General features: G+C 34.6%; 1 protein-coding gene across 1 annotated transcript in view; it reads right to left on the bottom strand.

Annotated features, from left to right (window-relative positions):
- LOC135216422 (potassium voltage-gated channel subfamily KQT member 1-like) overlaps positions 1-25,000 on the bottom strand; it is a 691,013-nt gene that overhangs the window by 229,746 nt on the left and 436,267 nt on the right. Inside the window, exon 3 of the mRNA XM_064251767.1 lies at positions 4,651-4,785. Within this exon, the coding sequence (XP_064107837.1) occupies positions 4,651-4,785 (135 nt within the window). The remainder of the gene's footprint in view (positions 1-4,650; positions 4,786-25,000) is intronic.

The following is a 25,000-nucleotide window of genomic DNA, read 5'->3' as shown; positions in this document are numbered from 1 at the left end:
ATCTAGATATATATATATCTATATATATATATATATATATATAATATATATGATATACTTTTATATATATATATATATATATATATTAACAGGGGGGCCAAAAAAGTAGCTCACAGTAATTCATGAACTGTTTCTCATTCAAAGTACTCTTCCAATAGAAAATTAAACTGTGCCAGTAATCAATTGCTACGTATTTTTATCCTTTTCATGTCACTCATTCTTAAATATGCCACTTATCATGTCTGAAAAATTTTATGCGTTTAATAAATTATTTTTTATTCTGTTTTAACTGTGAGGCTACTTTTGGCCCACCCTGTATATATACATATATATATATATATATATATATATATATATATATATATATATATATATATATATATATATATATATATATATATATATATATACTATATATATATATATATATATATGATATATATATTTATATATATATATATATATATGTATGTATATTTATAAATATATATATATATTTATAAACAAAATATATATATATATATAATATCATATATCATATATTTATATATATATATATATATATATATATATATATAGAGAGAGAGAGAGAGAGAGAAGAGAGAGAGAGAAAGGAATCTTCGAACGCACCATTCTTATCAGTCTGGTAAAATATTTACTTAGATAAATACAATCAAGATAGGAACCGGCTAGGATAATGTGATTGACAAATACAGCTACCACAATTTTTTGCTCAAGGAAAACAGAGAGAGAGAGAGAGAGAGAGAGAGAGAGAGAGAGAGAGAGAGAGAGAGAGAGTATCTCCATTCTGCTGTTAGTATTCGTGAGAAAAAACAATGCATCATAAGAGATGATTTATTTCCCCAACATATGACTCTTTTTGAAAAGAGAGAAACAATGGAGTCATTTTTCTCCTTCGTTCACACACGGCATAAATAATGGAACCAACCTTATTTTGCATCATAATACCCGATAGCTCTTTCCTCTATTAGATTTTTTTGATGGCGTGATTAATTTTACTTATTATGTTTTTATCATCGTTTATACGAAAACCATCTCATTTCCAAGTGACAATTTTATCATTAAAATACGTACATCAAAAAGCATGCATGCATATACATATTGGGAAAGTATTTTATAAGAGGATTTTAATTATAAAATCAACATTAAATTACACCATTAACACTGTCCTCGCTTCCATTAGAGCAAAATTAGACGAATTCGTTCCTCATCCAAATGGAAAAATTTAACCTACTAAAATACGTGGATCACTTAAGTTATTATCCCATTAAAGGGATAAGAGAGCGAGAAGGTGAGGCGGGGGATTCTGTGGTTGTGGGGGCTGGGGGATGATTGGACCTTCACCCTCCTTACAATTTGGTAATTAAAGAAATCTCCCCTAATGAAGAGGCTCAGTAAAAAAAAAAAAAAATCATCAGGACACTATCGGGATTTTCACAGGATCTCTGGTGACGGAAGAATGATATTTTTAGGAAAGTAAAAGTTTTATCACACCATCACTTAAGGGTAATTTTGTCTGCGTGAGTTTACTTGTGTGAGTGTACGCCTCTTTGTCATTCTTCGTAATTATAACGAGAGGATAAATTATCATCCAAAACAATCCATTTCTTTAGAATTAGCGAAACCCCTCCATTTTTTTTGCACCTCAATATAAAGCATACGAATAAATATTCATCTTTGGGTCCACCATTTTACAGCAGACCGGAGCATTTCTGATAAAAAGAAAGTCCTACTCCCCTCCTCTTTATCTTACATGACTGCACTTCCATTATGGAAACAAAATGCAATGCACATCTGTTTATGATGTAGGTATTCGTTGTATTCGTTCATCTAGTATCTTCATCTTTTCAATCTGAAAAACAGGGTTTATTCGAGTTTATTCTGAGTCAGAACAAGTATTCATGATATTTAGAAAGGTACCTTTTCTTTTAATCAACTAATGAGTATCTTCTTTGTCGAGGAAAACTCATACACTGGTTGCCCAAGTTTCACTGAGGACACTTAACAATTTCTAACCAGTATTTTTCATTTAGTAAAACATTTCGGGAAAGTGCGACATTAACACGTCCCTCGCCACCCAAACTGAGGACTCACAACATCTTTATAATCACTTCGATAGCATGATGCCTCGTCCCACGTAACCTCTGATAGTCTGGTGAGACGGTATCCATGAATGGTAGCCGCCTTCATAGCTTAGCAAACGGACGACCTTCTAACCCCAATAACTACAGTGCGTGATCTTAACGACCGAAGGAGCCGCCCATACGCATAGTGTGAATATTGCATGGGTTTCCCTTAGTAGTAGGAGTTAACCTTCCCAAACTTCTACGGTGGCAAAGTGGGTACTGCACAGTAAAATGTCTCTAGTAAGCTTCTTACCCATCCCGCTCACCATTAGTAAAAAGGCTGTCTATATTACAGCAGAACCTAGAGAGGACCTAGAGACCCTGAGGCAAAACTTCCAAACCACCTGGCATCAGGAGGACGCCCCTCCCATCCCTTTCCTTCCCCGACATACTACGGGTCTTCCCCGACAACAAAGTTAAGTATATCTAAGTTTAACCAGACCACTGAGGTGATAAACAGTTCTCCCAAGGCTGACCCGAAGGATTAGAAATTATTACGTGACTAGGAACCAACTGGTTACTTAGCAACGGGACCTACAGCTTATTGTGGGATCCGAGCCACATTATATCGAGAAATTAACTTCTATCGCCAGAAATAAATTCCCCTTATTCCTTGTTGGCAGGGAGGGGAATCGAACCCGAACCCTGAGATCCGTAGTCGAGCCTGTAACCGACTCGTCCAGCGAAGAACTACAGATCATACTGACCCCAAGTAGAACACTCCTCGAGACAGCCTACCTTTGGCATAGGAGGCAGAGCCAGTACCCAGACATCTTCAAAGGTAAAGTAAAATATTTAAAGGTAAAGTAAAACAAAGTCATGTCAAGTCAAGGAGGGTCCTCTCATTACTCATCTAGGAATGACACCAGCCACGAAATCATTAAGGAAACCCCGATAGACATTAATAACAGGGTTTTGTTCAAAATGGACATCATGAGGTGTATTCTATTGAAAATAAATAAATACTACAATGAGCTAGCTTATTCCATAACTTGACAACGGGATTATGCATTAGTATTAAGAGCAACACGAATCAGACCTTCTTGGTGACGAGGTTTGTTTCATATATAAAAAATTAATAGGGCTGATCTAAAAAAATAATAAATAAATAAAAAAAAAACCAATCTCTTGATCCCTAAAGAGAAGAACGGTCATATACCATTCCAAGTGTCAAACGATTAATTTTCACTCTTACGTTCGTTTCGTATGAGACAAGCAGCCACTCAGAACAGCTCCCACAACGCCTCCAAGAGGGGCCAATCTACAGCTATAACTGTAGAACCCCTCTTGATTGCTGGCCCAAACTACGGCTCATCTCTCTCTCTCTCTCTCGCTCTCTCTCTCTCGCTCTCTCTCTCTCTCTCTCTCTCTCTCTCTGTTGTGTGTGTATATATATATATATATATATATATTATAGGATATATATATATATATATATATATATAATATATATATATATATATATATATAAACTTCTCCTCCTTCTATACATACAGAAAATTATTAACCCTTCCATCTTAGATCCACAGAAAGTCGCTTTCCACCACGAGACTCATGCACCAGATATTGACCAAATGCCAGGTCCAGAAATCGAGTATTGCTCAGGATCCTTCACCTTCGCTCCCGCAGGAGACAGACGTATCACCGTCATAGTCTCAGCCATGATGCATCAGCCAATCGAATGAAGTGTTCATCCGGCTACATTTCCTTTCATGGATGAACCAATTGTATCTCTTCCATTTGCACGCTAACAATGAGTTAAGGTGACATTTGCTCGAAACTCCCTACTAAATACAATGAACATAACTTCGTTTGGGAATTTTGAGCAACAAATATGTGACAAGCCTAAATTCCGAGTCAGTTCTGTTGTCATTCATTTTTGACAGCCATCGAGAATAATCACATTAGGGATTCCTAAATATTGACACTGATAAATGCATTTAGCCCTCGATATTAATGTAAGACAATAAAAGTTCAGTATATCCTATTTTAACCAGACCACTGGGCTCACTAACAGCTCTCCTACGGCTGGCCCGAAGGATTAGATTTTTATTTACGTGGCTAGGAACTAACTGGTTACTTAGAAACGGGACCTACAGCTTATTGTGGGATCCGAACCACATTATATCGAGAAATGAATTTCTAGTCCCAGAAATACATTCCTGTGATTCCGCGCTGGCGGCAGCTGGGAGCGAACTCTGGCTACTAGATCGGTAGGCGAATACACAACCGACTCGTCCTACGAGGAACTTGTAATGAAGTAAAATTTTCAGTCTTCTAAATACATCTCAACCACTGTTTTGATTCATAGATAACCAGTAAATGTCAGTGAGATTCATATGACTTCCTGGAATAGAAAAACCGGCGTATCGATCCAATTTCGTTTGAGAAGAAATTACAAAAAATTCAAATGACACACCGGAAAAAATATATAAAAATATGGAACTGTCCTACAAAAAACAGCCGTCAATTCCAACAATTAAACATAAATTCGAGGCGTTACCTTAGAAGGTATTCTATGGTGAACCAGATGACGACGAAGGACTCCGTGTAGAAGAGGATATTGATGGCATCCTCCTCGTACTCCTGCACCGTAGACAGCACACTTAGCGTCAGGCAAGTGAAGATGGTACAAAACCTGTGAAGGAACAGATACAAGGAATTAGGATCTTTGGATTTGGGGAACACATTCCTATTTAATAATAATAATAATAATAATAATAATAATAATAATAATAATAATAATAATAATAATAATAATAATAATAATAATAATAATAATAATAATAATTTAAAAAACCCTCATAGTAACACGAGTCTTCAAATGGAGAAACAAATCCACAGTTATGTAAATGTACATATATTTAAATTTAAAACTGCAAGGATAGCTTTCGGGAGTCTGTTCGGTTCATCTTATCAATCTCTAATAATAATAATAGTAAGGTGGAAAATAATGACATTACATTAGTGACAGAATTCACTGAATACTTCAAACGTCTGAATATCCACATAAAATATTAACATTTATTATGACGTTACAATGAAGCTCTACATCAAATGTATTCAAGGTTTATTAACTTCATCCGCTCGCAACAATTGTTAATATACTGTTAAGAAGGCAGGCAGCTTAATTAGTCAACGACTGCACTTCCATTTGTCAATCAAATCCCGTTTCTCTCAGATATCTCAGACGCTTTTATAGACACCTCTATTACTTCTCTCAGGGTTGGGTTATATTGCCCTTTTTCATCTGTTTATATTCATTAGGCCTTGGATTAAAAAGGGCATAAAGCTCTCCTTCCCGACTGCCGTCGAAGTAATGAAATTTTAACAACCAATTTCGCGTTCACTATAATGTGACCCATTACTGTTAGCGGGTAACTTTTTATCATAGTATTTTAGTATTCTTTCAAGAAGGCAACAACCAAAAACCTTTTGAGTTACACTAAATTATAAAAAATAGCTCCCTTTTTAATAATATTCAGTTTCAGAAACTTCATTTAATACTATCAAACATAAAACTGATGAAAAGAAAAAACACTCTATTGAATAAATTTTAATTATTCATTAAGTTCGAAATACTTATCGAACCTTATTCGAACTACATAAAAGTAAAAAGCAACATTTATTCATTTTATCACGCTCAAAAGACCAGATTACAGAGTCTTGTATCTGAAACGAAGTTTAAAACTGCTAAGAAATAACTTCTGCACGTCATCCACATCAAAATATTAGCTAAGAAGATGAAAAAAAGAAGAATACAGAAAAGAGTTATCAACAACGCCATAGAAAGTTGTGCTTCATTTTTATATATTTCTGAAAGAACGTTATAGGCACAAGAGTCGTATCCTATGGACGTGGGTTGTATTTATGACTGATTTCCAAGCTGCTCCGAAATAAGACCGAAACTTTTGATTCGTTCCGTCCACCAACTTTCTCGGTTATTACAGCCAATCACGACTAGACAAAAATACGTCTTTTTTCAGGGGAAAATTAGAAATGTTTTTTTGTAGAGAGATGGTAGTTTTCGAAGGCTTTTCATACCGAGTATAACTAAATATACGGATACATAATTATGGAGAGTGAGTTTTATATTAGTAGTTACAACTCTCGTCTCAGAAGTGATAACATAAAATTGATACAATGCAGGAAGGGGAGACCAATAATAAATAAGCAGCGAACTATGCCCCTGGCAGATACACAACTGCGGGAATCACCGCCAGAGTGGAAGTTGACAAGGGCCAAAAATCTCATCTTAAAAGGCTTGTTAATGACCGGAAAGTGTTAATCATAACCACAAAGAAAAACGTGGGCGTCTGTACATACAAATATACATACACACGCACACACACATATATATACACGCACAAAAATAAACATACAAACACAGACATACATACACTATATATATATATATAATATATATATATATATATATACATATATACATATATATATATAATATATATATATATATATATATATCTATATATATAAGTCATATCACATTTCCGTGATTCATATACATATATCGAGCTACAATGTCCTTTAATATCTAATTCGCTCTACCTCGGAATTAATATATTTTCATATATGCTTAACCGAAGGGGATTTTTTTCTCGATAATAGAATTGCCTGGACCCGGGCGCGAACCCATGTAGTAGGTAAAAGCTTCACTGACGTTCCTGGATTTGAAGGCTCCAAGGGTTCGCACCCGCGTCCAGGCAAGTCTATTATCGAGAAAAAATTCCCCTTCGTTCAAGCATATATGAAAATATATTAATTCCGAGGTAGAGCGAATTAGATATTAAAGGACATTGTAGCCCGATATATATATATATATATATATATATATATATATATATATATATATATATATATATATATATATATAATATATATATATATATACTCTTCTTGGGTAAACATTACCATTGTTTGTGTGTATGAGAGAGAGAGAGAGAGAGAGAGCATCAGTAATCCTCCATATCAACTTAGATGTCTGCTAACTGTATATTATATACAAGTGAATGAATATACGCATACAGTATGTAGAGTAAATTAAATAAGGATGGATGTCACCGTAGACTTTACTCAATTCCATTGGTGCCACCGTAATGAGGTAGTGTCGTAAGTGTACCTCATACGGTGCAGTAGGCATCACTTAAAGTTCTTTGCAGCGTACCTTTAGCCAATAGTTGCAACCCCTTTTGTTCCTTTTATTGTGCCTCCTTTCATATTCTCTTCCATCTTACTTTCCATCCTCTCCTAACAACTGATCCACTATGCAATTGCGAAATTTTCCTCCGGTCACTTCTTTCAAACTTTTACTGTTAATTTCCTTTTCTGTTCTCATTGAACTCATTGGTCGCAGTGCTTGGCCTTTGGTCTAAATTCTATCTATATTCAACTCAATTCATACCATTGACGTGTACACGAATTATCTTAACATCGCACCTGTAAAAGAATTTTTTTTTTCCCACTAACTTCGGAGCGTTGGTTGGACGGATGACCACGTCTCTGACGACCTCTGGAAGGTATCTGGACATTGTCCTAGAAGGAGTCCTGGAGTGCCGTGAGGCCCATGCATCCAATTTCAAGTCCGAAGTGATGACCTTTCCGAGAGACGAAACCTTGGCAAACTTTTGTAATATCTTCGTCTGCTTCTCAGGATTTGAGGGTCCGGCGGGGCCTTGAGAGGGACCTTAAACCACATCCCCGTTATTCCATCCCTATTTTGTCGTCCAAGCGAAAATACATTCCTTATCCACACAGGGAAAAGGGAATTTCTAGTACAAAGTTGGAATTTTTTCAAGCTGAGAATTTTCGAAGCGCATGAAACAAAATTACCGGAAATATAATCTACAAATATAAAAATAAATGCCTTAACATTCAATTCGAACCCGTGGACTGCAATTATCTTGATATCACAAGCGTTATTAATTATTTATTAAAATTCGGACAAAACAGGACATCAATATCCGTTATCAATTGTAGAAAATGAGTAAAACATGTAATACACACACACACACACACAGACACAGACACACACACACACACACACACACACACACACACATATATATATATATATATATATATATATATATATATATATATATATATATATATATATATATGACGTTTCTTTCTATGTCTGTTCATTCAAAATTATTCTATACTCTTGAGAAACAAGTGATGAAATTCCAATTTTAAGAGAGGCAGTAGCAGCCTTTACTGCTTTTCGGTCTTACATTCTGTTTAAGTAAATGTGCATGCATAAAAGAAATCCCCACAAACATCCGCATTTAAATACTCACCAATGGAAAGCAAATGAAGAAGTTACCAGGAACTCTAAACATTAATGGACTGCTAACATTCATACTACACTACCATGGAACGATAATGTGAACTGGATATTTGTTTATATGTGCAGAGATAAGTGGGCTTTCGTCTTCTAATCAATGAACATGAGCAACGTTGGCTTTGGCCACAGCTTGGATGGGTGTATACAAATGAATAATAGGCAGACAGGCATTGTTTGCACAACTAACTGGCAAATGTCACCGCCCACGTTTGGAAAGTGTAACCCGATACAGTGGGCGTTATGGCCGAGTGATGCATCGTTCGGCCCAATTTTGTTAGGTAGGCAGGTAGGTACCTTGCTCACAGGCTACCGCCCATCAGTCTCCCAATGTATAAACAGGTACCAGCGTCTGGTAGGGCTTAGGTAATTTCCATGGGGCTGGGCTTGCTGAGAAGCCAGAGGGCTTTACAATTTTCTTGTATATGTATATATATATTATATATATATATATATATATATATATATATATATATATATATATATATATATATATATATATATATATATTTCCGAACGCGTAAACCAACAAAGGCAAAAACAGTAAAACTGACAAAAACAAAAATAACGAGATACTATTCACCATCAAAATCTTACATCACCAGTCTCAAACATAATCTCCTCCTCACCAGGGATGCCATAAAAACTCTTAATTAAGGAGTTTTCCTCAGACTATGTAAGAAATGGCACATTTATTGAGCGTCAGGTACAATGGATGAGCGGCGTGGAATGGAGAATACATACACAACATCATTTAAGAGATATTAGAATTGGAGATTCATGTGGCCTGTTTCCGAGGATAATGTATGCATGTGCCTAAGGAAATTCATGTTTGCACAACCAAGCAATATGAGAGAGAGAGAGAGAGAGAGAAGGAGAGACGAGAGAGAGAGAGAGAGAAGAAGAGATGATAGAGAGAGAGAGAGAGAGAGAGAACTACCATTTCACCAAAGTGTGAATAGTAAGCTCATCAATTTTAAGGAAAAATCTATAGGCCATATGCAGAGCCCTTTCATCATGCAATCGAATTTAACAAAGAAGAAAAATGCCATACGTTCCAAATAAATATACATTCTCCTGGCTTATTCGAATATTGATCTTCTAACAGCCATAGTACAAAACGCTACTGAGTAATGTAAGCGCTACTGCGTTCATGTCCTAAGGGGGAAAATGCCAAGTTACGACACTAAACGTACTTTAATCAGAACTATATATACTACAGCCTCTCCTATACTCACTGCCAATCGTTCATACGTCTCTCCATCTCTCCTCTCTCTCCTCTCGTCTCTCTCTCGTCATCTCTCTCTCTCTCTCTCTTCTCTCTCTCTCTCTCAAATTTAAAAATGATTTTCAATGAAATGTTAAGAAAGAAATAAACCACATCAAATATACACTAGACTTCGAGTTGAAAACTTTTCGTTTGATTTTGGATTTCATTTTGAGCGTGTATGTATATGCGCCAACTCGAGCATGCTGCATTCTTTGGTTAACAGTCGGCTGTGATTTTGAAATGTCAATAAAACATTCTACATAGGAGTTTACAGTGAAAGGTCTGTGAATCTAAGAATCCAAACAGCGAAACGAAAATTCCTTGAACGAACCAAAAAATATTCATGAAGATTCGACATCTTTGCCTACGCTTCCTTAGTATGGGTTCCTAGTAACAGAGACAGACCTCAAAGGTTTTCTGAAATCTCGCCAGCTGCACAATTTTACAATAAGTCAATTTCATGAAGGATAAATGATATGTAAAGTTTCTGAGGTAATCTCTTAAATGCAGCTTTAGGCTAGCTTACCTAAATTCCAAATAATGCAGATTGTTACCAGGGCGAACGACCCGACCTTTCAGATCTAACAAAGCCGATTAGTGACGAGCGGATTTAAATCATCCAGTTTCCACTAATCATCATAAGATATGACGTGTTGCTGTAATCAACCATGTTACTTGCTTTGTGTAATTTTTCACGTTCGTGGACGACACAGGTATGAGTTTTTACCCCCCCCCCCCTTTTTTTTTTAGCAGAGGACTGAAAGTTGCTAGCAAAATCACTGCTATAATAAAAAATTACACAATAAAATGTTTTAGATGATGTTTACATAATTTCTTTAAGATACACCAACACTAAAAATGCAACACACCCAAGCCGAAATGTGCTTTTCCCACCAATCTTCCAAACTACATCCAAATAAACTTCACGAGAGAGAGAGAGAGAGAGAGAGAGAGAGAGAGAGAGAGAGAGAGAGAGAGAGAGAGAGAGAGACTTATTCTTTTGATGATCCAAACCAGCTATTGCAACACACGATTATGAGAGAACTCCAGCAGCTCACTTGTCAAGGTCTCGTTGAATTCCGAGGGCACCCCACAGTGAACTAAACCGAGGATTCTCATAAAGGCGAATATGACAAAAGTGTCAGAAATTCTGAAGACGACGACAACACACAAAAGAAAAATTCTAGGCACTGGCAACGTACGATATGTGCTTTTATGTGAGAAATAAATCCCACAACTATGTAATAAATTTTATACTGGAAATGAACTCACTTTATTGTTTTCGATTGAGGAAGTTATTAAGAACTTTGCTTTAGACATATTTCGTCAGACTTACAAAGGGAAGAATTAAATAAAAAAAAGCATCAGAAAGATACACAAACATACAAAACTAAGAGGAAACGTAATTTAAAACATCTGTTATTTTATGGAAACGACCCACATACAGTTCAAAAGGAATTCATTTTCCTACGAAAGCCCGTTCCTGTTGCTTTTGGTGGAAAACAACATATATAAATCTTTCCACCGTATATCCAGAAAATATTATGGGATTGCCTTTAAGGATAATGGAACAGGATCACAAGTTTTCAAGTAGCATTTTTATGTGTGTAAATAGCTGAGTAGAACTGAAGAGTATATATATATATATATATCATATATATATTATATATATATAAATATATATATATATATATATACCTACTTACATATAAAGTTTGCACTACTTTTAACTGATTATAAAAAATAAAAGACCACGTATCACTTAAAGTTTTTATGTTATTTACGAATTCTTCACAACAGAATAAGCTAAAGATATTTGTTCAAAATGTGAACATGTTATTAATAATAATTGTTCCATTATGTCTTTTCATTTCCCTGATCTCTTAAAAAAAGACGGAATCTTTCTCGAAAAAATCATGATCTTGCACCTCATGTTATCTATGACAGTTATGACTCATATCTTAAAAGTTTTATAACTTTCTTAAGGATTTATTGACACATCCACATCTAATTATTTGTATTATTTGACCGTCGATTTATTTCCAAATGGCAGTTTATTCTACACGAGACTGCTGGTCACAACAACGGCCTGTTGGGTTGTTCTGTATGACCTTCAACACAATGGGGGTAAACAAAGAGATTTCAAACCCTTTGCTCCGAGATCGTCGAAATCTTTAACCAGAAAAATATATTTCAATTCAGGAGATATAAAAATATATCTTACTGTGAAGAGCTAAAATTAACTTTTCATTTTAATATAAATGGAAGTTAATTGTGGCTCCTTCTACAAAATAAAGATAAAGGTCTCGAAATGTCTATGGAAAAATAATTATGAAAAGAAACCTCTTATTTCTAAAGCTCCATAAGTATTGAAATTTCCAGCATATATTTGCATACATAATTGCTGATTACCCGCATACAGAAAGTACTTTAAAGTAATTGTACTTCCCCACTGGAATAATCTGACAAATATTCTTCCAAGAAAAATAAATGCACTATTATAAAATTACATTATACAATGATAAATCTAACCCTTGTGAACAGCTGTAATTGCAGCTCGAACCTCTAATCTCATAAACATAAAGTAATTTTGGTTGCACATTATCTCCTAAGTAAAGGGATTGTAGTAATAAAAATAATATCTTCAAAAGAAATTAACTACATGTTATTACTCCCCCTACCCCCTCCTTTCCTTCTCTTTGTCTGTCTTTAAGTCTGTTTCTCTCATATATAATAATTAAAAATTACTTCATTGTCAGACCAGATAGAAAAACACATTTCATATGAAATAATTATATATAGCCCTCCCTCTCCCCTCTACCTCCTCTGCCTTTCTCCTGAATATTGTCATAATGAACAGCCAACACCTAAACACAAAGACCTTATTATTTTTTCTGAATGCTGATTTCCGAGTAGAATTGAAAACTAATGAGGAAGTTAGCAAAACAGCATTAATATTGATGAGAGTCAACAGAAGTTCTCTCTGCTTCTAGTGGCAATTCGCTAAATTGTTTCCTTATGAAAATCAACGTTCTTCTTTTGGTCAATATTTTTTCCTCATTACGGTACTTAAACAGATTTCTTTTATTACTTGAAGCAGTCTTAATTAAGTAATGGTAGGTTTCTTAGCTGACTACTGAATAGAATTTCGCGTTAGGTAATCAGAAACAATTTGGAATATACAGAATTTTGCAAAAACCGGGAATATAACATAAACAATAGAACAAAAGACATCAATGATTTGAACAGTAACTATCTAAAAATAATATGGACAAATCTTAGAGACGTAAAAGGCATGTTGATTTTTACAAATGAATGGCACAATAAATATGCATAAAAATACAAAGTAATTTCATTGTTACAGTAGAACTTAAAAAGACATAAAAGAAAACCGCAAAGGGAAATAATGATAAAAAATAATAGAGTAGAAAAACTGAGCTACAACGGACATAAAAAAACTCTATTCGCAGGAAATCCAAAAGACCTGTAACCATCATAGAAAAAAAATAAAGCTCCTTTGAAAGAAGATCTAGAAAACATAATTTTATGTACAGTTTTTATGAATATATCTACAAAACAGACTAGACGAGCAACCACACGCACACACTACAACAATATATATATATATATATATATATATATATATATATATATATATATATATATATATTTATACATATATATATATATTTATATATAATATATATATATATATATATATATATATATATATATATCTATATCTATATATCTATCTATCTATCTATCTATTATATATATATATATATATATATATATATATATATATATATATATATATATATATATATATATATATATATACATACATACATACATAGATTCGGGTTAAGCCATGTTTGGAGTTAACCTGTAACTAAATTTAAAATAGTGTTGCATAAAAAAAAATCTGTGATAAAGCAAGTAAAGAATTTGCTTATGATAATTCTTTTCTTGGAAACAGAACCAGGTTTCTCAGCTTCTCACAATCCATTGAAGAAGATTCGTGGCTTATGCTTTGTTATATAGTAATGAAATCGTAAAAAGCAGATGGAAATGAACCATACGATGACTGAAGGGAAGTTTGAAATATCTAATTGTAACAATCCATTTCTGATTTTGAAAACTACTGGCAACCTCTTGAGAAATAAAATGTTCGTTAAACTATTTTGTTTATTCAAAGACCAATGTGACAAGCATCCTATTGCTCTTGTGTCATTTTAACCTGTCAGGTGAAAACTAATGGGGACAGAATACTAACAGGATATAACTCCAAACGGCAGGAGTCGATCCGCCTCTTCAGTGAAGATATATTATCTAAAGAAATATCTTTTACACACAAAATTATCTGTTAATTAGCAATTTCCAGGTAATTTACATTAAAGATGGCTATCTTTTAAATACTTAACAAAAATAAGGTTAGTTTCATATTCAGACAAAAGCGTCTTCAACATTTGAGTGCTCAACTTTAAAGAATATTTGTTTATATACTTTCGTGGCTAAGATAGAACCATTTCAAATCTTGCGAAATCGATCGGGAAAGTTATAAAAAAAAATGTCATTTTTTTTTATTCTTGATTTGATTTGATTTGATTCATATAGATTTTTGGCATTATGCCAAGCACTGGGGCAACTAAGGCCATTCAGCACTGAAACGGAAATGGACAGTAAAAGGTTTGAAAGGTGTTACAGGAGAAAAACTTCGCAGTTGCAAAATGAAACAATTGTTAGGAGAGGGTGGGAAGTAAGGTGGAAGAAAGAGACTATAATCGGAGGTACAGTAAAAGGAATGAAAGTAGTTGCAGCTAGGGGGCCGAAGGGACGCTGCAAAGAACCTTTAGTAATGCCTACATTGCACCGAATGAGGTGCATTGACGGCATTACCCCCTTTCGAAGTTTTTACTCTTGAATATTGCAAACTGGAGAGAGGGTGATGAACGTTTCCTCCATTGCAGTTCAATAAAAATCCTTTCGCAAGAATCATAATACTTATACCGTGAATGAAGAGGCTCCACGAGCAATATTAGATTTTGTTTCATTTTTCATAATCATAGACAACCCAATTTTTGATCTTACAGGCTTCTAGTTGTAAAGATTGGCTGCCGGGAGGATAAAGACAATTTGGGACGTATTGAGTAGTGTGATAAAGAAGTGCTGTATCAGGTTCATTATTTTATTTACCAAGCAATCAGTTTCCTAAGCTCCAATACCCAATTCATGATAAGGAGTTTCATAGTAATAGAAACAAGATGTAAGTTTTACATTCCGTACGGTTTCAATTAACAGATGTCTCGCATTGGGAAATAGTAAAATGTAGTACCGCAATAGAGCCATATTAAGAAAAGAATTACCTGTAATAAAAAAAAACCTTTGATAAGAATTTGTCTCTTAATGAGATGCTTTCCACCCCATCCCCCCCAACCACAGAAAAAAACTCATCTAACTTTCAGCTGCATATAAGAGCGTCACAGCCTGAATAACCTTTAACAAAACAAAGAAAAACTAGCACTCTTGACTGACTAGACTTGAAGAAAGCCGACAAATTCTTCTGTTGTTTATCAGTGAATCAGTTGGCCGATAAAGAATCAAACGTTGACCTGAATTATACCAGTGTTCTTCCCATTTCATCTAAGGATGCAGACTGAATCAAGACTGTACGAACAGTTCTTTGGTGTCTTTCCTCCTGAAGAAATGGGAAGACCAGTAAGAAGCGCATCACCTGAAAAAACGCTACTGTACTACTGGCATTACACTATCTGATTAAGATAGTCATCAATCACCAGTTGAAACAAATAACACAGTATTTGCATAGTCAAGCCGAAAAAGTGGCGAATCTCATTACTCATATTTGAACCTTTTTTTATCTATAATTTACTAAACGCAGAAGGGGTTTTATTATTATTATTTTTCCTATCTCAGCTATTCCATTTGACTGAGTGATGGTATCTATAGTGTGGGGTTCCTGGTTGCATTAGGAGTCCATCACTTTTCTCACCGAGTGAGCTGATTCTAATAGCAGCCTCTTCTGCGTGAGTCCTGGTGATACTTCGGTTTTTAGTTTTTCCAGGTTCCTTTTCCAGGACCTTGGGAGATTGCCTATTATTCTTATGATCATGGGGACAATTTCCACTGGCATATCCCATACCCTTCCTATTTCTATTTTCAGGGTTTGATGCTTATCAATTTTGTCTCTTTATTTCTCATCTACTCTGGTGTCCCATGGTACTACGTCATCAATTATTATTATTATTATCATTCGAAGCAGATGTAACACACATATCTCGAATGAAACATAGTTACATAAAAATACTTCAAAGCCAGTCAGAAAAGCTAACGCAGTGGAACATAACATAGCACTTTAAAGCCTTACTGGTACTTATATGAACGTGATCGGCATCAACAAATTTACCAAGAAAACCATAACAGTTTTTTGCGATACAAAGAATGAATTACGATGATCGATGTGGGACTGAAATGCAGCAGAAAACAATAAGTATTCACATGAAACTTCCTATATATATAATTTCATTCATACATACATGCATACACACACACACACACACACACACACACACACACATATATATATATATATATATATATATATAAAATATATATATATATATACACACACTCACACACACATACACACACACGATATATATATATATATATATATAATGTATGTGTGTACATATTACATGTATGGGTGTATGTTATCATACGTCTTTTTCCCTTTCAGATAGGGTAGCGAAAGAAGTATACGAAATGTTTAGGGGTGAGGCCACTACCTTCACTCCCTTTTTTTGACCCCAGAGTAAGTTGATACCTTCTTACAGCTGGGTAGACTAGTAGGCGGTAGGCAAAATCGAATCAAGGGGCAAACAATTTAAGCCTAGATGAGTGTCATACAGTCCTATCGTCAAGTATTATAGTCAATGTTTGTGTGCAAAAGATATGTTTTGACAAAAACCACAATTACAGAGCATAATTCATATTCTTTAGAAATTATTCACGTAACGAGAACCGATACATTCTGCAAAGACTTTCTGAAGCGATACGATATCATTTACTTACAGACTGTATGTCTGCTACAGAATATTTGGCTAAATGCCTTCCATAAATTAGAGAAGTGAGTCGCTTATCGCCTCCACGTTTGCAAGACGGAATCAAACTGCTTCCTAGTGAACCTCGATCCTTTTTTACCGCCTTCCTAAAAATCAAACTGTTTATAAATAATTTCATATTGTTATAAAAGCCAAATTTCTCAAGCTGAAGGGTTTTAAACGCTCAAGCTTATCGTTACTGGAAATTGGGTTATCAAAAACCACAAAGAGTCTTTTTAATTAATGCATAATATCTGAACATACATTCGAACGCTTTAAGCTTCAACATATGACTTTTGAAAAATAAAATATTCATAGACCCAAACGATCTTTCTGCCAGGAAAATGTCCAAATTTGATGTTTGAATTAATTCAAAATCAATAAGCTACCCCTTTTATATATATAAAAAAAAGTTTTCACTTCAAAGGAATGTTTACTCAAGTCTACTAATGAAGACGAAGTTCCAACGGAACTTTCATTTAATAGAGATCTAATGCTAACTTGAGCAGCGCGAAGAGGTTTCCGTCCTTTGGGACCCTTAAGGAAAACTATCTGATTTCATTAGCGACAGAGTTCTAAAGTTTCTTTACTGAGTTCTTGATGCTATACTTTTATTATTATTATTATTATATTATTATTATTATTATTATTATTATTATTATTATTATTATGTGGTTGACGACGCGCTACGCTGCGCTAGAACTTGGCGCTGCCCGTCATGTCTCCCCTATCCTCCCAATCCCTTACCTACCCCTACCCCACACCGGAATGGGACAACTCAAAGACGCCGACTCGGTGCCAGGACCATGGTCTAAAAAGGCCATGGCCAGGACAACTCAACGCCAGAACAAATAAAATGAACTTATTACAGCTTTTTAAAACGGAATAAAAGTAATTTATTAAGGATCAGTTTTCAATAAATGAATTAAATCTTAATTTACAAATTTATTGAAAACTGTATGCAGTTCCTCTCAAATGTTCAGTGGGAGATCGTTGAGAAAAAGAAGTGACAATTTGAGTGTGTTTTCTCACACAGGAAAAACAATGAGCACTTCGTTGTACAGACTAAGGAAGACAATATGATACATAGGTAAGGTTTCATAGCCGAAATGTTTTTACATTTGCACATAGTTGTTGCGGTTTTATGCGTAGGCGATTCTGTCTGGCGAAAATCCATAAGAAACGTTGTCTCTACAGCATGTCTTTGGTCAGTGCTTCTGGCAACCACGTGTCAGAGGTCAGCATTCGGCCGATCTAAGGTTCTAAGGTGTGTACGCCAAGGTCTAAAGGTCTACCCATCCGCGACCCAAAATAAGACCTTTTCCGTACGGCTTAGGTCGTGACGTCAGCTCCTCCCGTCTTTGGCCGCTCCCAAATCTGGACGGTGGACATGACCTAAAGCACCAAAGTAAACATGCAGACCACTTGTTTACAAACACTTGCAGTGTAAAGATCAGCAAGTGATACTTTCGCATTCTTTTTCAGTTTTACACAGCTAAAATCGTCGATTTAAAAATATCAGTTTCGATTTCCTGAGAGCACAACAAAATTCATTTCTCTACCTGACAAATTGTTTGACAGAAAATCTTCAGAGATGCTTATGAGCTTGATTTAATACCTCAAAATAAAGTAATAGATGAAGTAATTGAGTTATTTTCCTCAATGAACGAGTCTGGGAGCAAAAAGGACTCCTCCTTTTCAAAGGGGATTGATAATATCCTCCAAGTCTGCCTAAGTTGTTTGAATGGTGAAGTCAAAATATAATATCTCATACAAATTGACTTACAGATTTAAATCAAGATGGACTAGAGCATTATTTTTGCATGTTTACGGCAAAAGAGAGGATGTCATCACCACCCATCAACTGTTGCTGTCAAGTATCGTGCAAGATCTCATCTATTAGGAAAGGACAGTTCACTGAAGGGTTCAAAACACAATGTAGAAGAAAATGGCACCTGGGGATATGTCTTCGAGTCCATTTTCACGTATTCCTGACAATGAAGCTCCATTTCCAGAAAAAAAAGATGGAAACTCTTCTAACCCCCTCTGCATGCTCTTCTGTTTGCAAGATGATGAATACGAATCATCAAAAGAAAATATTGAAAATGGTCCGGCTGTGAAAACTAGTGAAATGGAAAAAGTTACAGAAGAAGAAAGTTTATTTTGGTGGCTTCATTGCCTATTAGTTTCCACAGTAAAACTTTTTTGCATCAAAACTGCCAGCTGGTGATGATTCTTGGATTGATGCTATGAGCAGAGGAGATGGAGAGTTAATGAAACCTATCGAGGATTTTCTAGGGATATTGAAAGTGATGGAAAAACTTTTCAAATCTCACCACGGGGACAAGTCTTGAAAACCAGGCAAAGGGGCTAAAGGATGACCATCTTCCAACATTGCAATTTTGGTTTCGCTTCCTAATGATATAACTTCATATTTTGTTCGTTGTAACTTTTTTAGGACGCGAAATCTCAACGGGACCATCACTTCTTTCTACAAAATTGAACAGAAAGTTGAAAAAGCTATGAAGTGATATATTGTGTATCTTATTCTAATCATAGGTTTTATCATATTTAATGCACTGTGTTCATATAGAAAGCCATACATTATAATTTTGTAAATATTAATTAAAAAGGTTTGTAATAAGTTTCATTTCTCATTCTTATTGTTTATATAATTTTACGAATATATTAATGTAGTTATTTGCATAAAATAACGGATAAATATAATTTTGTAATGAAATTAATCTTAAAGATAATTATTACGTGTTTCATTTATCTTTTTGCTTGTATACATTATTTTATTTGTTCACTGACTACAGTTTTCTTTTTTGGCCTTTACGAAAAAGTAGATGATTTATAGGTTTTTTGTTGTTATTGGCTGACATATAATCTATTCCCCAGATATAGGTTAAGTCAACAAATAAAACTATTTATCATTGCAAAATGTTTAACAGCAAAACGGAAATACACCTTAAATCATATTGGATTGCTAAGCGAAGTCAGATCCCGAGCGGCATTTCACTTGCCAATGACAAATCCCGGAGCTACCCACGCGTGGTTAGACCTTGTATACTCTAGGTCTAGAGTCTAGGCCTTGGTGCACATTATGACTGCCAACACCAGTATGAAGCCATGAATTCTTTCTAAGAATCGTTTGAAACGATCTAAATACTTTCGACAAAAGCTTTTGACAATTTGACAAGCAAACCGTTGTTCCGGAACTCATGAGCGCTTACTTGGGTTGTGGTGAGCGGCTAATTGAAACAGTATGTGAAGGCATACGTAAGAGTTTTGCAGATAACTATTCACAACGATCTCCCACTGATCATTTGAAGGGAATTGCATATAATTCTCAATGAATTTGTAAATCAAAATTTAAAGTTATGTATTAAAACTTTATCTGTAAATAAATTACTTTTTGGGTTTTAAAAAGTTCTTTTAAAATGATCATTAATAAGTTAATTTTACTTGTCCTGGTATTGAGTTGGCCGGTGAGTTGTTCTTGCGCTGAGTCGGCGGTGATAAGTTGTCCTACATGCCCCCCCACCTTCCACCACCTCCCATCTACCCCGCCCCCACCCGGGCCGGACAAACAAAAAACATCCACTCGGACAATTATTATTATTATTATTATTATTATTATTATTATTATTATTATTATTATTATTATTATTATTAGTTTTTGTTTTTTGTTGCTGTTATATTCCAATCTCCTTAAGTCGAACTTGTGTAGTATATAGCGCATCATTGTGTAAGGACATTTCAAAACAGAAAGAGAAATATGATGTCATAATGATTACAAAAGACTTATTTATTGTTTATTTAGTATGAGACGATTGGCGGGACTGGCAAATAGTTGTCTTACTCTAGGAAAGCGCAAACTTGAAAGAAAGAGCAGGGAAAAGGAAAACCATGATAGCAACGAAAGAAACGCGATTAAGTAGATGATAAGTTATGGGAGACAACGGAAGCAAAAAATAGAGAAGCCGAGATTACTGAACTGGGTATACTAGTGATGCTGTTTCTGCAGGTGTTGTAATGGACACTGGGAAGAGGACTTTTATTTTTTTTAATTATCACAAATAGTAACAGAACAAATCGACTTAGAGAAAGTGGAATTAATTCATTTGTGGCGGCTTGGTAGAATTTTATCCTGGGAAAAGAAAAGCAAGTCAAAATATTCGAATGTACAAGGCCAAAGTAAAGAGTCTGTTAAATGTATAAGCTCAAAAGAAGAAATAATAATCAAAACATATAATTTTTAAAAGGCAAATAGAGCTATTTGAATTCTACGCTCTCATCAGACAAATCCAAAGCAAGAACACAAAACACTATCAATGGGGAAAGCTGGATTTTTCTCTCTGAGATAGTGGCAGACTGGAGGGAACCGAAAATACTGAACGTGACTGAACTACAAACCCTTTACTTAAAGATTCCTCTGTGAAACTAACAAGTGAGCATGCGTAGAAGTGTCAATAAGAACTCCATAAAATAGAGATAAGATAACAAGCTAGACACGAGTTCAGAGAGAGGAATAAAGTTTTATGCAGCAGTTTCTAGAAATACTCAGGTGAAAAGACCTCTGTAAGATATAATAGATCCTCAGTAGGTTTCGATTTAGAGAATGGTAAACTGAGTGCATGTAAACAAAGTAGTCAGATCGTCAGAGCTATGACAGGAAACTTTGCTAGAATGATTTATCGGTCTTTAGGAAACCGAACTGCATCATTGGGCAGCTCTAACTTGGCAATCGATAAAAGACTTAAGCAATATATATATATATATATATATATATATATATATATATATATATATATATATATAATCAGAAGCTCTGGAAAAGAGCTAATTGCCAAAAATACTGAATTTGAACATAAAACAAGAAAATAATGCGCCGAAGTTTCTTCGGCGCAATTAAGCTTTCTGTACAGAGAATAATGACGAGTGAGGTAAGTACCCGGTGGTGATCTGTCCTTTAACATTGGCAGACGCACGTTCAGGACTAATTTTAACCTTAAATAACGTAAAAAAACTACTGAGGCTAGAAGGTTGCAATTTGGTGTGCTTGATGACTGGAGGAAGGATGATCAGCATACCAATTTTGCAGCCCTCTAGCCTCAGTGGTTTGTAAGAGCTGCGAGCAGGCAGAAAAGTGCTGACAGAGAAAGTGTGGACGGACAGCGAAAGCCATCTCAAAAGTTTTCTTGTACCGAAAACTGAAACCTTGTCCCGCCAGTACATTCACCCGAAACAAAAGGCCACAAAAATGCCCGAAAAAGTAACGTCTTTCGATCACTTCTTCCCATCCAGCCTTGTGCTGAGGAGTTCTTGCCAAATCCTCGGACCAACATTCTTGTGAAGGAAAGAAGCTCTTCCGCCCAAGAGCAAAGAGAACAAACACGTTTAGTCTTGATTTTGGGAAGAGCGACTCATGTGCGAAAATTTAAAAGGGAAAATGGAACCAAAATTCTTTGATCTCTTACAGTAAAGTAACGGACAAAAGTAAATCTTACTTTCTTATGCGAATCTCGAATTCAGTGTAGTACTATTTCTCAGTAATAAAAATACCTTCATGTTAACTTTGAAAGACATTAGGTTTGAGATAATAAGGATAATACACAAATAACATAGTTTAAGAATAGAAATATCATCACAACCACCCTTCTTAATCTCACACGTGCACAAAGCACACAAGAGAGAGAGAGAGAGAGAGAGAGAGAGAGAGAGAGAGAGAGAGAGAGAGGGTGGAGGGGTAATGCAAGCAGAATACAAAAATGTTACCAAAATATGAATGCATAAAATATGCCGGACTTTTCATCGTTATTTACCGGAGAGAGAGAGAGAGAGAGAGAGAGAGAGAGAGAGGAGAGAAGAGAGAGAGAGAGAGAGAGAGTATATTCTAGCATTTTTCTCAAAGTTGCTCTAAAACTCTCAAAGTCTTCAAGGTCCGAGGACTACAGATAACAAGTTGTGGGACGTGGGATTCACCAGGATATTTACTGTTACGGACTTATTCTCTAAGGCAGGCAAAAGTAAGAAAACTATGGATATATCATCTTATCTCAAGGTCTTAGTGAACACCACAACACATACACACACGTAAACACAACCACTCTCTCTCACTCTCTCTTTATATAACATATATATATATATATATATATATATATATATATATATATATATATATATATATATATATAAATATATATATATGAAGTATAAAAGTTCCCCATTTATGTAAAGTGTGTATTAAAAATACTTAAAACACGAGAGCTTTCGTCTACTTAACCCAGTAGACCTCATCAGCCGTACTGATTTTTTATTTTCACAAAAATACAAAAAGTTACGAAGGACAGGCAGACGCTGGAAACCGTCTCCAAGGCTGATGAGATCTACTGATAAAGTAGACGAAAGCTCCCGTCTTTTAAGCATTTTCAATACACATTTTACATAAGTGTGGACTTTTATACTTCAAGATATTCCAGTCCCGTTCTGGTGATTTTATATATATCTATATATATATATTATATAATATATATATATAACTAATATATATCTATATATATATATCATATATATATTTATATATATATACATTATAATGTAATATATATATATATATAGTATATATGTATAAATATACATATATATATATACCTATATATATATATATAATCAGAAAATATATGTATGTATGTGTATATTATATATACCTATGTATATATATATATACAAAGTAAATATTATACAACTAACAGTAGAATGCAAAGTCTATATGCAAATCAAATTAATCCTCTGCCCTGCCCTTTTGAGTACAACGCAATATGTGTCCATATATTTTTCGGTATGTGACCCCAAACAGGAGTGTGCCTATGTCGTCTGACTGACAGTATTTCTGCTTGGTGATAATTCTCTTTTGAGGTCTGAGTAAAGTCAGTTTCCGTGCTAGGATTATCGTTTTGGTGTCTTTTCACGTTGAAAAAGGTGAAATTCACCGCAGTTTATCTAAAAAGCAAATGACGAGTTAAAATTAGTCAAAAAAAACTTTCTATACTCTGCCGCAAGAAAACAAACAAAATATCAGTGCTGCATAATACTTTCTCGAAACGCAAAACTATGATATACTGCCTTTCAAATGATGTACAGAAATAAACGCCATTCGTGTCCGGAAATGCGCTTCAATTTATTTGGAAAATGTAAAAAAAAGTTTATAATTCTCTACTCAGCACCTATTGAATACTTCTTTCACGGGTCTGTGCAAATAGTTTGCTTCACTTGATTCACAGTAATGAGTTCGTAAAGGGAATAAAAAAAAAGGTCAAAATGATGAGCTGAAGTTAGTCAAATAAAAAATTCTACGCTTTGCTTTAATGATTTTATAAAATATAATAAGAAATATTTAATGTTTTTTGTCTAATGCAATCCTGCCATAAAATACTTTTCAAATGATATGTAGTTCTTTGCTATTTAAATTTGAAATTCCACAACGAAGCAATTACTTTAATTATTGACTGTATAGAAACACTACGATGTATATAGCTAATATCAATTTAATTGATCAAACTGATAACTGTTTTATTTCAACCATGAGGGCAATAAAGAATGATTTTCTTTAACTTCTTTTCCCATGCATTCAGGAAACATTAAATTGGAATATGCTATGTACATACGCAATAGTAACAACACGATGCCCTCTTCTCAATTTCTTCACACTTTTTGGATACTCTAGTTACTACGAAGCCTAAGAGTTAAGTGAAGTTCCAACAGAAGACATTCTGACGTCCGCATTATTATTTTTATTATTATTATTATCATTATTATTATTGTTAAAAGTAATGGCTACTTCAGCAGCGTTACACTTGTAGAGATTCTTCTCTATTTTCAGAATAACGACTTTTTCCGTGCTACTTAAACAGGCTAGTAGAGCGCCTCTACAGGCGCTATTTTCGTTAATGACTTTGATGACTATGGTATCATAGTTTATCTCTAAAATTCAAATATATACACCTATTTGACACTGTATTTGATCATGACCTCTACAGGCGCTCTACTAGCCTGTTTAAGTAGCACGGGAAAAGCCGCTATTCGGAAAATA

Source organism: Macrobrachium nipponense, chromosome 6 (genome assembly GCF_015104395.2).
Source record: "Macrobrachium nipponense isolate FS-2020 chromosome 6, ASM1510439v2, whole genome shotgun sequence".
NCBI lineage: Eukaryota > Metazoa > Arthropoda > Malacostraca > Decapoda > Palaemonidae > Macrobrachium > Macrobrachium nipponense.
The sequence above is the reverse complement of the archived record's forward strand: the minus strand, read 5'-3'. Positions and strand labels throughout refer to the sequence as shown.